Source organism: Phacochoerus africanus, chromosome 16, assembly GCF_016906955.1.
Source record: "Phacochoerus africanus isolate WHEZ1 chromosome 16, ROS_Pafr_v1, whole genome shotgun sequence".
Taxonomy (NCBI): Eukaryota; Metazoa; Chordata; class Mammalia; order Artiodactyla; family Suidae; genus Phacochoerus; species Phacochoerus africanus.
In genome coordinates, this window is record NC_062559.1 from 42857907 (window position 1) to 42872750 (window position 14844).

Here is a 14844-nt window from a genome sequence, read left to right on the forward strand (position 1 = left end):
CCATGAAAATAATAACTGAACAAAGACCCCTTATTTGGGAACATAACTGTGTAAATATGTCATTTTCTTCAATAGTTCAGATTTTGATATTAAGTTCTTTTCCCAACCTGTAAAGCTACCTAAGGGTTTTATTTTTAAACAAAAGAAAACGGCACTGTCTTTTCTGGATAAAAGCGCACTAATCAACGTTCAGTTCCTCCACAAGAGAGGAAGTACTAACACTCGCACACCAGAGATTACTAGAGTCGTTCGATGCGATGGGTGAGGTTCATACCCTGGGGAAAAGACAAACATCCTTCCTAGTAGTCAGGGCCGAATCAAAGGTCTGCATGGCTTTAGGCTCACCCAAAAGAGGAAAATCAGTTACTGTTACCCTCTGGTATCATCTCATATCATCAGAAAAACCACCATATGATAAAACTTTTCTTTAGAAAAAAAGGAATACCGATATCCTTATTCTTATATTTTTAGAAAGAAGAAAAAAAAATGTTACTGTACCTTTCCAATGAATTATGAATCGGTACAATAGGATGTTTCATCTTTAAAAGAAGCAAAGAAATGAAGTTTACATGTTAAACTTCCAATAGAGCATAGGTAGAGTTTTATCACATATGAAAGTTATTAATATGATCATAACATACACTGCCCCACTCACAAGGAACAATTTTAGGTTCTCCCAAAAGAAGGAAGTCTTTGATCCCAACCAGTCTTTAAGAGTTATTCAAATAAGGGTAACTCAAACTTCTAAGAAAAAGGAAGACGGTTTTTCAAGGGCCTAATTACAATATTCAAACCCTTGGTGGTTGGCTTTCTTGTAATTAGAGTTACGCTCATTAAACAGTAATACATACCAAACTAATACAGCACTGTATTAAACACTGGAAGTATGAAGATAAACATTATGGGGTTCTTGCCCTTAAGGTAATTTCAACACAGAATAAGGCCAAAAGAGGGGTGTGCCCAGAGGAGCCCATCTAAGGGATTCAGGGAAGGAGATTAAATTTTGAAGGATGAGTAAGAGCTAACCAGAGAAAGATGGGTGAGAAGGGCATTCTTGGCCCTGGGAAATGGCACAAAGAAGTAGGGGCACTACAAGCAGTTGATACATTCAAGCCAGGCTGTGACAGAGAGGAGGCTGGTCATGGGAGAAGTGTCTAGAAGTTTGGACTTTAACCTCTAGGCAAAGAGGGAGCCACTGAAAGGTTTAGGTAGGAGTCCAAATTTTACACTGCATACGAATAAGAATATCACAGGCTGCCTGGAAGAGGCGGGGGGTTGTGGGGGCTGAAGGCAACTAGTTAGAAGGCTACTGTCAATCTCAGCAAGAGCCACTGGACAAGGAGACTGGAGAGAAGAGGCTGGTTACATCAGAGACACCGTCAGGTGGTAAAACTGCTAACAAAAGCTGACTGGATGTGAGACACTGAGGGCAGATATAAAAGTGGACAGACAGGAAAGTCCATTACAAACTGTCTTCATCAGTTACCAAGGGGTGATGGAGAACATAACTCAGTGCATCTCTTCCTTAACTTTTCCGGATGCCCTTCTGAGGTGGGATTGTTACCTTGTTGGACTTGAGCATGGCCAGCTGAGGTGACCCTGGGGGAGTACGATAGAGCAGCTCAGAAGTGAAGGCTGCATTTGCAATCTGCATGCATTCTTCCAAAGTCTTCAGAAAAGTATTGCAGGTCGATTTCAGCAGAGTTCCCACATCAATTCCCTCCTATGAAACAACCAGAGTGAAAAACTCCTTTACTTTGCCAAAAAGGAAAAAGCCCAGATAAGGACTGTCCTTAGAGGTTTTTATCTACCACACAATAATAATAATAATAATAATAATAATAATAATAATAATGTACCATCTACTTTGGTGGACAAATACGTGTATCAGTTAGGAGGCAGGCACCTCATATACCTAAGAGAAAAGTTATATTCCTCATGCTTCTTTGAGAAATGACTAGTTTAAAATTAAACAGCTTAGAGCCCTTCCTTGTGCTTCTCCCTGGCTTAATTGCACCCTAAACACAATCACCCGTGACCTACAGCTTAGGCACCCTGAGCACTACTGCCTGTGGGTCAAAGGTTAAAAGCACATGTTTTTTTGGGGGGAGGAGGGACTTTCCTAGAACGCCCTAATCTCTGATCTATATGCCTTTGCGCAAGTATTTTTATTTGAGGAAAAATCGATATATGATAACCCAAAAGACCACTAGGATCATGCTGAGATCTCATGACACCAACCTCCATAACTAAAGATTCCCGCAAAGAAAGAAGAATGCATATTTGCCCTCAACCCTGATTCTTATCTGGAATCCTGTTTTTCTCCTTTTCACTATAAAACTTCCTGCAATTCTTCCCAATGGAGGACACAGTCTTTAAGGCATTAGTCTGCTCTGGTCTCCTTTGCCTGGCAAAACAATAAAAGCCATTTTTTTTCCCTCCATTACCCAAAACTGTCTCCATGTTTCTATTCAGCACCAGGGGACAGAGGCCGAGTTTCAGCAACAGTTATAAAAGAAAAAGACTGAGCAAGTCCAATTTATCTATTAATCACACACAAGTCTTATCCTCAATCTGCCCTTCAGGCTCACTCACTAGCTGAAGGCAACAGCTTTTTTCAACAATATATGACAGCACTATGTCAGGTACTGGGCACTGAGCCTTCATGGGGTTTCCAGACTATAAGGGGTGGCAGACATGAAGCTGAATCACATGAACTGAAGACACTGGAATCAATGGGAAAACATAACACACTGTCTGAGTAAAAATGAGGCTCTAGAAATGAAGCATTAGAAACCACGAATCATAGTTTGCTTTCTGAATAGGTTTTTTAGCTTTCACTACAGATGAGTCTAAGAGGTTTTCTCTTGAACATCTAATCACTTTTTCCCCTCCAAGTTATTGCACTTGCTCGAGGTATTTTTCTTCTAATATTGACATTAATAAGTTGTTTAGGAAACTGAGGTCACCCCCTGACTAAGGAACATGGTAGCTAGTTAGCTGGGTTAAAATTATCAGACTGGCCAAAGATGGAGATACTCATGCTAGGCCTCACATCAACAAACCAAAAACTGAACCAAGTTTCTGTGCTGGACTCTCCCAGAAAAGGCAGGCCTAGCCCAACCAATCAGTGCTTGCCAGCGCAGTGCAAGTACTGACCCAGCTCCAAGACTCCCCTTTGCTCCACAGAAGAAAAGCAACTGTGCTTTAACCATTCTGCAAACGCTCAGTATAACTTCCCTGTTCCTGTTCACTTTGGTCCATAAAAATCCATATCCTTGTACAGCTCCTTTCTATCTGCTAGATGGGCTGAATAAAGCCAGTAAGAGCTTTAAATTTTACTCAGGTGGATTTTGCTCTTTTAACAGTGGCCTTTATATTTTCTTCAATTTCATATTTCTAACAAGCTAGATGTTGCTGGTCGTGAACCACTTTGATTCAGATACCAATTACAATGTGTGGTTTTTTCCTCTCCACCATGAAATTCTCAGACACCAGCTAGGTGTCCTAAATTCTGACACAACCTACCTGGAAATAGCATCAGATCTGACCAGTTAGGTGCTCAGTTCTACAAGACTGCTCCTCACTCCCACTTCAGACACCAATGGCAAGTCCCAGTTGTCACCTGTGCTACGGACTCACCCACTACAGACTGAGGATTCCAACGACTCCCTCCTTGTATTTCATTAATTTGCTAGAGCAGCTCACAGAACTAAGATAAACTTTTTTTTTTTTTTAAGAGAAACACTTTCCTTACTAGATTAATAGTATATTATAAACAGGAATAGCCAGATGGAAGAGATGCACAGGGCAAGGCATGTGGGAAGAGGCCTGGAGCTTCCGCACTCCCCGAGCATGACATTCCTCTAGCCAGTGGGTGCGTACCAACTCAGGAGCTCACCAAACTCCAAGCTTTGGGTTATGGAAGCTTCATTAGGTGAGCATGATTGATTAAATCACTGGCCAATGGAGACTGAGGTCCACCTTCAGCCCCTCTCCCCTCCTTCCAATCCTCTAATCACTTGGTTGGGTTCACTGTCAATTAGCCCCCATCCTTAGGTACTTTCTTAACGTCACCTCGTTAACATAACAGGACATCTAGTCACTTGCAGCACAGGAAATTTCAAGGTTTTTTTTTTAGGAGCTCAGTGCCAAAAACTAGAGGAAGACCAAACATATATTTCTTCTTATAAATCTCAATATCACAGCCACAGTTTCATCAGCATGTTCCCAAGGCACTAACTATAAACACTTCTTTGAATTAAAAATTGCTGTGTTTACTTTTTCCCTGCCCTCTAGACCAGGGCTTCTCCACCCTGGCACCACTGGCATTTGGGGATGGCTAACTAGTGGAGTAAGGGATGGAGAGTGGCTCTCTTGTCCATTGCAGGTATTAAGCAGCATCTGGCTACTACCCATTAGATGCCAACAGCACTTCCTCCGTGGTGACAACCAAAAAATGTCTTCAGACTTTGCTAATGTCTCCTAAGGGGCAAAACTGATCTGGTTTGAGAATCACTGCTCTGGGCTGTAACATCCCAAGAGCAGGACTGAAAATGTTTTTGGCACACCTCTCTTTTCCCTCTCCCAGCACAGTGTCTGGTACATAATTGGCAGCTTACTAAATGAATAAGACGGCCTTCCCCACCTCCAAAAAAAAGGTAATGAAAGTGAGTTAAACCACCATTACTAGAAAAACTTAGTTTCACATACACTACTAGTAGCATATTGCTATATTACCTAAGAAAAGTAATTTAAAGCAATTAATTATCACCTGCAGATTCTTCATTTTGTAGGCACTGTTCTTTAGAAAACGTCTTTGAAAGCAGAGCAGAGATCCTTTTTCTGGTTAATGTGAACCATTCAATGCAAAATTTAATACCAGACAGATCTTTTCATATGTATTTTAGAATGAATGAATCACTATTTCATTAATAAGTGATAAAAAAAAACAACAATTCTTGCTGATGAGGCAGAGAAATAAAGCTGTGTCTCTATTTCTGAAAGCACTAGCCTACACTAAAACAGAATGTCTGTCATAGTGAAATAAAACCCTGCTATGGTCTCATCAGACCCTGTCATGTCTCATTACTGACAGACATGACATTGCATCTTAAGAGCCACACCAGTAGTATAGAAATAGTTCTGCTAAACAAATAAGGCTATATTTTAAAAGTGATGAAGGAGTTCCTGTTGTGGCTCAGCAGGTTAAGAACCCAGCTAGTGTCCATGAGGATGCAGGTTTGATCCCTGGCCTCGATCAGTGGGCTAAAGGATCCGGTGTTGCTGCGAGTTTCGGTACAGACTGCAGGTGCAGCTTGGATCTGGCATTGCTGTGGCTGTGGTGTAGGCCGGCAGCTGTAGCTCCGATGCAACCCCTAACCTAGGAATTTCCACATGCCACAGATGCAGTCCTAAAAAGAAAAATAAATTAATTAATTAAAAGTGATACAAACTGGGGGAAAATATATTTTAGCACATCAGTAATAAAGTTGAAAGTTCCAAATGTTATCAGTTAATTAATCCTGAATTCAACCCAGGAAGGAAAACGATATGCTTCCACATGCTGGAATCACAACCTTCTTTTTGTTGAATTTTGTCACTTTTTTCCTCTGAAAAGCAGTAAATCCCATGGTAGGGATTATGTGAGAATAAGCAACACCTGTGCCACATTTCAGGTGGCTAAGACGAATGGCATTTTACCTCAGAGCTGGACACACCAGTTGTGGTCACTTCTTTTGTTTTATCTACTTGCTGAACAAGAAGATCACAGTAAAGCCTTAGTTCCGACATTTTAGTTTTCAGGTTTTCAGTGTTTTCCGCAAACTCTAAATAACAAAACGATGAAAATGTATTTACCAGAATGAATAACTCGTTTACTAGTTAGTATACTATACAGACAAGTGAAATATAATCTACGCCTAAAGTCAGATGTTTACACTATGGGTGGCAGATATGATATAAGTTATGGGAGCAAGAAAAACAGAAAAGAGAGGTTTCCATTCTTTTGAATCTACATTATTTCTTGAGGCGACATATTCGATGATCACCGGGTCAGGAAGAAGGAGACGGTGTACCTCTGATCTACTTGTGTCAGAACTGGGAACAGAGTCAAGGGTTCAGAATTTTGGTCTCAATTCTGTTACACAGCTTTACTATCTGTAAAATGGGATCCCAGCTGCTGACGCAGGGTTGGAAACTGGGAAGCAGTGTTCTGTGACATGCAATTACCGCTAGTAAGACAGCTGGTTAACTCAGCAGGCTGGTCCAGCATGCCACCTGGCAGGGCTAATGACCCCTCTGTGCACCTGCTGCCCCTTCATTAGCGCTCACTCCAGCCACCCCGGCACTGAGGGCCCAGCTATGATCATTACTGCCTCTGCTTTCTTCTCCACAAAAAAAGCTGCACCTCACCACCTGATCAGAGTCAAAGCTGACAGTGTCTGGAATTTGCTCCCGACTGGGCATTAAAAAACCACCCACAGAGGCCATTTACTGTCTCAACTTGCCGGGTTAGGCACATCTGCCATACATGCCATGGGAAAGGCCCCCTGAAACACTTTCCCAGAGGCCCCTCTCTCCCACCAATCTCCTCAGGTGTACACTGGGAGCTGGGGGGCTGCCAGGGAGGCTGTAAGTCCTGGCACTCATGTTATGCCATGGTTCTCAGGAGAACTAACGATGTTGAGTTAATGAGCCTGAAGCAGCAGCAACCTTAAGTATCCACCTACCCCAGGAAAGGAGGTGGGAAGTGGGGCGTTATTGCTGGAAGCACCCAGATCTGAGGCTGCTTTGGCTCAGCTACTCTTTTACCAAAGGTCAACTTTGTGCCAGACACAGTACCAGGCAGTTTTATATCATCACTGATCCTCATGATGATCCTTCTAAGGTAGGTGATTGCCTCCTTTTAAAATATAAGGAGACAAAAAGGTTAGACAGGTTAAGTGACCTAGGCCAAGGAGACAAAGCCAGTACTCCACAAGGCCATGATTTAAGTCCTATTGTATCTGGCTCCTAACCTGTACTCTGTCTACTATGCCATGTTGAGAAAGAAGAGTTAGACTGCTTAAGTTCCACTGAGATATACAGTATTTGTATGATACAAATGGCTAGGTGGGCAAAAGCAAGATAGCAAATATGGGAACCCAGAGATGCCAATGGGTGATTCCCAGGGTTCCCAGACCAGAGGACAATCAATACTTGCCTTTTTCCTTCTGGGTCCTACTGTCTGTCAGGCAAGCCTTGGCTGACCCCAGGGCTACCAGCCACCGCTGTCGCTCAGCCACACTTCTGGCCTTCAGGTAGAAGTACTGTTCCCCAGGGATTATCAGGTCCATGCGTGTGTTATCTACTGAATGAACTGGGAGCAAGGCAGAGGGAGGTCAGACACCTAGCAGAGCCCTAGCTGGGTAGCCTCCGCTCCACGCAAATTCTTGAGCTTCACAGGGACCAGTCACTGAGGACTTCTTCCAAGAGAAGACGTCAGGCCTTATGACTTCTAGTTTATTTACCTCTTCCTAGAGGCCTCTGCTGATGAAAAGGGAAAATTCTGCATTGATTCCAAGGTCTCAACAAGCCTTTGGCCTAAAAAAAGAACCACCCAAATCTCCTTGGGAACTTTTATAAGAGGAGAAAGGAAAATCTTTCTTTTGGGGGGCAGTGTGTGTGTAAAGTATGCTGCTCTGCGGCCATCAAGACTTAATGCCAAAAAATAAAGGTATGCTCTTTATCTCCTCGGGCTATTGGAAGGCCATCAAGAACACAGTATTTTTCCTTTTCTAATTTCTTCACTAGTCATATAAAAAATGTGAGAATCCCTTCAGAGCACTTCAGGAGAAGAAACAAGCAAGCCACACCCTCCTTCACCCCCCAAAACCCCATGCCCCAAATTCCCTTCTGCTCAGTTTCTGAGCCACATCTTCTCAGCATATCTCAAGATTCTCAAAACCAAGAAACAAAGGCTATTTGTAGGTCTGTTAGGTGTCTGTGTTGTTTTGTTTTAGTGCAGAGGTGGTGGCCAGGAGGTGTATGTGTCTCCTGATTTAAACATACAAGTGCAATAAGAAGATATGCAATAAGATAAATAAGCTTAGCAAATAGTCACTGGCCCCAGGTGAGCAGGCAACTAAAGGAATGAGCACTGGAGGTGTGGTGAAGCACGCTGCTCTCGTTTATTCTACCTCTTAAACAACCTCCTTGTAAAAACTGGCTGCAGCTTTAGGTTTTACTTGTAAGACTTTCTTCTGGGACATAACATTATATACTTTTGTCTGAACTATAGGAGCAGCAGAGAAAGGCATGCAGAAGCTAGTGCTCTTTCATTTTGACAGAGAGACAGAAAGAAAAATAAAACCTGCAAGTCTCTTGGTTTCTCACCTTGAATTTCACAGACTGCCATCTGGATGCTCCCTTTGCAACCTTTCCAGGCATCTTCAGGAGAATCGTAATATGATAATATCCCCCCACAGAGAAGGAACCACCGAGGCTGCCAACCTAAAAACAGAAGCAAGAGCGTGGTCTCAATTACAGCTTCCCAGGACACAGGATTAGGACCCAACAAAGGATGCAAGATCCCAGCTCCAAGGAACTTACAATCCAGGGGAAATTCGAAGGGAAAGAACTTAGAAAAGATCTATGTTTGATCCCATTTTTGCAGAGAAGTCTTGAAGGATCAGCGATAAATATGGTGATGATTCTCTAGGTAACAGGATTACTGATTTTTACTCCTTTCCCCTCAATATAGTATCAGTAAACTTTGGTTTTTAATCTTTCTAAGATAAAAGATTATTGTTTTTCAAATATTATTGTTAACACATTTACTCTTTTCCCCTATGGTTAAGAAAAATTATCCCTAACTTATAAATAAGACTAAAGATTGCTTTGGCCTTTCAACAACATACAGAGCCTGCCTAGGGTCATATGACATCTAAGGAAAGATAACTTTAAATGATGATTTGGTACTGGCCCGCTGAAATGGAATATTCTTAAAACACTCAAGGGCTTAACTACTTTCACTTCAGAGAACTTCGGGGGATAAACAGTATTCAGTGGAAATACATGCATCTTATTTAGCTTTCTTACACACCTAGATTCTAGTCGAACCAAACTTACTTGCTATACACCTGTTTTAGGGCTTTTGCTTGAACTGGATCTTCTTCCTAAAACGTCATCCTTGACCATCTCTGCATAAGCCTTGTCAGTATCCTAAGTCAGATGTATTTTATCTTCTTTCTCTGAAATGCCCCAGCCCTTTGAGTATATATTTCTCCCACTGGACCCCTCTGTGACTGAGAGAGCCAGAGAGAAGGCTGGTAGGGGCTTTGGGCAGAGCCACAAGGGCTGCTCAAGTACATACCTGATGGGCCCTTGGGAACTGATTCACACAAACCAAGTATATAAGTCACCAAGAGATGTGAAAATAGTATCAATTTACTACTAACAGGAGATTAGTACACTTCCTGGAGCACCCATAGCCTAAGGTCATAGTTCAGAGAAACTACATTTGTAATCAGGAGGCTGAATGGTCAGCACTAAATCTAAATTAGACACAGAGGTTAGGTGACAGGCAAGATGTTTCATTCATCATCTACTTTGTCAGGGTCTGCTTTTCTGGGAACCAGAATACTTAGACCTGCCAGGTACCATGTCTCTCACTTTCTTAAACAAAACTGGGAAAACACTAATTCTCAAAATCCACCCTCTAATAATTCATACCAGTCACTGAAATATCCTTTCTCACCAAAGATACGTAATGTTTTCTAAAACCATGGCTTATGTTCCTTTTGCTACATCTTGTACTGGGGACATCCTTCCCAGGGAAGCAAGAACCTACACCCTTTACTGGATGTCAGGAGCCTGAAGCCTTATCTCAACACCCACATAGGTCAATTATTGGCTGGAAAATCTCTTGGGATGAACTTGTAAATGTATTTCAGAAGGTGATACTTCCTGACCTTGGCTTCAAATTCTATGGAAAAAGAAACCTGAAGGCCACCATTCTTGGCACAAACATTACAATACAGGAAACCAAACTGATCCTCAGACTACATATTATTAAGCAAAAAATCAGCACTCCTGAAATAGGTATTATTGGTGATATCTTAGCCCTTTGCAAAAGTCATTATTTATAACTTTTGCCATCTCCCCTCACTGAGACAAAAGAATCAATTCCTAAGAACCTGAGAAATGGGAGTTCCCGTCGTGGTGCAGTGGTTAACGAATCCGACTAGGAACCATGAGGTTGCGGGTTCAGTCCCTGCCCTTGCTCAGTGGGTTAAGGATTTGGCGTTGCCATGGGCTGTGGCGTAGGTCACAGACGCAGCTCGGATCCCGTGTTGCTGTGGCTCTGGCGTAGGCCAGTGGCTACAGCTCCAATTCAACCCCTAGCCTGGGAACCTCCATATGCCGCAGGAACGGCCCAAAGAAATAGCAAAAAGACAAAAAAAAAAAAAAAAAAGAACCTGAGAAATGGAGGAGACCTTTGAAATCACCTAGTCCAACCAGCTCGTTTTACAGAAAAGGAAACCAATCCCGCGCAGATCAAGTGACCTACCTAAGGTCACACAGGAAGTACACAGCAGAGTTGGGAAGAAAACTATGCCTTTCTACAGTCCCTCCCAGCATAACAACCCCCAAGTCTAGACTCCCCATTGCTATAAGGCTATCCTGGTACAAAACCATATCATCTTCTCACTTACAGCTCAACTCATGACTATGTCTGATGGGAACACTCTCCAAAAACACTGTGACTCTTGAGTACAGAGAATTCAACATACCCTCAATTACCACATTTTATCAAATATAGGAGTCCATCTGTATTTAGTCCGGGTGCTCCAGAAACACAGAACCAATTGTATGTGTATCTACATGCTCATGCAATTATAGAGGCTGAGAAATTCCAAGATCTGCAATCAGCAAGCTACAGCCTCAGGAGGACCAATTTGTAATTCCAGTCCAAAAGTCAGCAGGCTTGAAACCCGAGAAGAGCCAATGTTTTAGTCAGAGTCAGAAAGCAGGAAAGGACCAATGTCCTAACTCAATAGTCAGACAGGAGTTATTTCTTACTCAGCCTTTTTGTTCTATTTAGGTCTTTGACTGATTGGCTAAGATCCACTCACATCAGGGAAAGTAATCTACTTTACTCAGTCTACCAACTCAAACGTTAATCTCATCCAGAAATACCCTCAGACACATCCAGAACAATGTTTGGTCAAATGTCTGGGCACCCCACAGAAGAGGCAAGTTGACACATAAAATTAACCATCACACACTATCGGTTTTTTCTTTTTCTTTTTTCTTTTTGTCTTTTTGCCATTTCTTGGGCCGCTCCTGCGGCATATGGAGGTTCCCAGGCTAGGGGTCGAATTGGAGCTGTAGCCGCCGGCCTACACCACAGCTCACAGCAACGCCGGATCCTTAACCCACTGAGCAAGGGCAGGGATCGAACCTGCAACTTCGTGGTTCCTAGTTGGATTCGTTAACCACTGTGCCACGACAGGAACTCCACACACTGTCGGTTTTAAAATAACTAAAATATTTGCAAACAGTGCAACTGACAAGGGCTGAATTTCCAAAATATACAAATAGATCACATAACTCAATAACAAAAAACCACAACACAATAAAAAAAAAACCAAAAAAACCACAGCAGATCTACATAGATACTTCTCCAAAGAAAACCCATGGATGATGAACAGGCACATGGAAAGACGCTCAACATCACTAGTTATCAGAGAAATGTAAATCAAAACTACAATGAGGTATAACCTCACACTGGTCAGAAGAGCCACCATTAAAAAGTCAATAAATAACACCTGGCGAGGGTGTGGAGCAAAAGGAACCTTCCTACACCGTTAGTGGGAATGTAAATCGGTGCAGCCACTATGGAAAACAGTAATGGAGGTTCCTCAAAAAAACTAAAAATAGGAAGTTCCTGTCGTGGCTCAAGCAGAAATGAACCCAACTCGTATCCAAGCGGATACAGGTTCGATCACTAGCCTCGCTCAGTGGATTAAGGATCCAGCACTGCCACAAACTGTGGTGTATGTTGCAGATGCAGTAAGCCCACTCCTGGACATATATCCAGAGAAAACTCTAATTTGAAAGAATACATGCACCCCATGTTCACAGCAGCACTATTAACAAGACATGGGAGCAACCTAAATGTCCACCAACGGTTGAATGAATAAAAATGCGGTATGTATTATACAATGGAATATTACTCAACCATAAAAACAGCAAAATAATGCCATTTTTAACAACATGGATGACTTATAGTTTAACATACTAAGTGAAGCCAAAAACAAATATCATATGCTATCACTTATATGTGGAATCTAAAATATGATACAAATGAATTTTTGTAAACAAAGCTGGAACAGACTCATAGACAAAGAAAACAAACATGGTTACCAAAGGGAAAAGAGGGTGGGGGAGGGATAAATTAGGAGTTTGAGATTAAAAGAGACAAACTATTATATATAAAATAGGTAAACAACAAGGACCTACTGTATAGCACAGGGAAACTGTATTTAATATCTTACAAGAACTTATAATGGAAAAGGATATGAAAAAGAATATATATATGTATAACTGAATTACTTTGCTGTACACCAGAAACTAACACAACACTGTAAATCAACTACATTTCAAAAAACCTAAAAAAATCTAAGATAAAGTATTATTTTATGCAACACAAGGAAAAAAAAAACCTGCTTGTTAAGCAATGACATGGCACTGAGTCTAAGATGCTTTCCAATTTCAGAGCTGTTGGAATGTGGGGGAAAATGCCTAAAAATTGAAAAAATGTGGTACTATACTAGGTTTATCTTATAGGAAATCTGAAAAATGTTAAACAGCCCAAACACACAAACACAAAGCACAGCTGCAGTACATTTTTAAAGGAGCTTGCTGTAAATCAACTATACAGCAATGGAAAAAATAAAAATCATGTCTAAAAAAGATTTTAAAAAAACTTTCTCAGAAAAATAAAAGTAGCTTGTAAACTATAATAGTAACCAAAACAATACCTTCTCTGTAACAGGTTTTGTATTTATCTAGAAGTTATAATTACAGAAGTTCAATTATTTTATTCTGTAGTTTGCAACCATAAAAACAAGAAAGTTTTCATTATAGTTCCCAGAATTTCAGAATACACATTAAGAGACCACAGAAGTCTTATTTCTGTTATCTGAAATTTAATGGCAGAGAAATGGAGAGTCCAGAGCAGTATCAAAGCACACTGTTCTTTTATCACGGCCAGTTGTGGGCAGCACAGACACACAGCTCAGCAATTACATGAGAGAAGAAGCAGAGATGCCATTAATTCACTTCCTGTTTTATATCAATCTGCTGTCAACTTGGTTTAGTGTGAAGGTTAATTTTAACTATCAACTCGAGTGGTCCACGGGATGTCCAGACAGCTGGTAAAACACCACTTCTGGGTGTGTCTGTGCGGGTGTCTCTGAGAGTGATCAGCATTTGCATCAGCAGACTGAGTAAAGATGGTCCTCACCGATGGCGCAGACACCATCCAATCCATTAAGGGCCTGGACAGAACAGGAAGGCTGAGGAAGGGTGAATGTGCTCTCCCTACTTGAGCTGAGACATCCATCTTCTCCTCCCTTGGGACAGAGGCACTCGGCATGCCTGGACTTTTGGACTCAGACCAGGACTTCCACTCTCCTCCAGCCCTGATTCTTGGGTCTCTGAACTCAGACTGAATTGCATTACCAGCTTCGCTGGTTCTCCAGTTTGCAGAGAGCAGCCTGTGGGACTGCATAATCTCCGTAACGGTGTAAGTCTGTAACGGTGTTTCTGTTCCTCTGGAGAAGCCTAATACACTTGAACACGATAAAAAATGTTCACAGTAACAAAAGAGCAGGTGAAAACTGTGGGTCTATACCAGTCCCTGATCCCTCAGATTACCATCAGACTCTTTCTGTCAATCCTACTCCCACCCCCACCCCCACCGCTTTTTTTTGGCTGTCCCCTACTGGAGGATGGACCATGGTGTCAGTCGAACTCCCTGCTTGGAAAATGTGATAAGAAACTTCAACGAGCAGGGAAAAGTTTTAGCTCATATAAGCTATACTGCCAGGGATGGGGCAGGGCAGAAAAGTATTTAAATGCCAATTTCACACACTTTGTATTATCCTAATTATTTTACTATAGAAGGTATAGTGAGTATTTATTTTTGGCAACCCAGCATCTACTTCCCACACTTCTGGGGGGGTATTCTATTACTGAATACCCCCCTTCTCCATACCCTGTCCATGTAGTTTGGGTGGGGCTATCAGGCTTAAATGCAGCTTTACATCCCGTCCTCAATAATATGTTCCAAGACAGGCAAGTGACCCAACTAGAAATAATTCTGGGACTTTTCCTGAGACTGGAGAAAGGTGGAAAGAAATGGAGACTCTTTTGTTCCCCTTTGTTTCTTTCTTCACTTGCCTGGAGCCTCTGGCAGTCATCTCGCATCCCAGGGACCTAAACATAATTTACACATAGAAGGAAAGGGGGTAGGAAGACCTCCCCCTGAGGGAGGCAGAGAAAGGAAGCAAATCTAGATGACAGGGGGTTTTTTTGTTGTTTTTTTCTTTTTAGGATGGCACCTGTGGCATATAGAAGTTCCCAGGCTAGGGGTCCAATCAAAGCTGCAGCTGCCGATCTACACCACAGCCACAGCAACGCCAGATCTGAGCCTTATCTGTGACCTATGCCACAGCTCATGGCAAGGCCAGATCCTTAACACAGAGTGGGGCCAGGGATCAAACCCGTATCCTCATGGATACTAGAGTGGTTCATCACTGCTGAGCCACAATGGAAACTCCTAGATAACAGTTT

The 14844-nt window shown here is 42.0% G+C and overlaps 1 protein-coding gene across 1 annotated transcript in view; it reads right to left on the reverse strand.

Moving 5' to 3' along the window:
- PLEKHA8 (pleckstrin homology domain containing A8) overlaps positions 1-14844 on the reverse strand; it is a 55409-nt gene that overhangs the window by 26623 nt on the left and 13942 nt on the right. Inside the window, exons 2-6 of the mRNA XM_047763105.1 lie at positions 8377-8493; positions 7205-7360; positions 5704-5828; positions 1565-1723; positions 499-539 (exon numbers count right to left, since the gene is read on the reverse strand). Coding sequence (XP_047619061.1) covers positions 499-539; positions 1565-1723; positions 5704-5828; positions 7205-7360; positions 8377-8493 — 598 coding nt within the window. The remainder of the gene's footprint in view (positions 1-498; positions 540-1564; positions 1724-5703; positions 5829-7204; positions 7361-8376; positions 8494-14844) is intronic.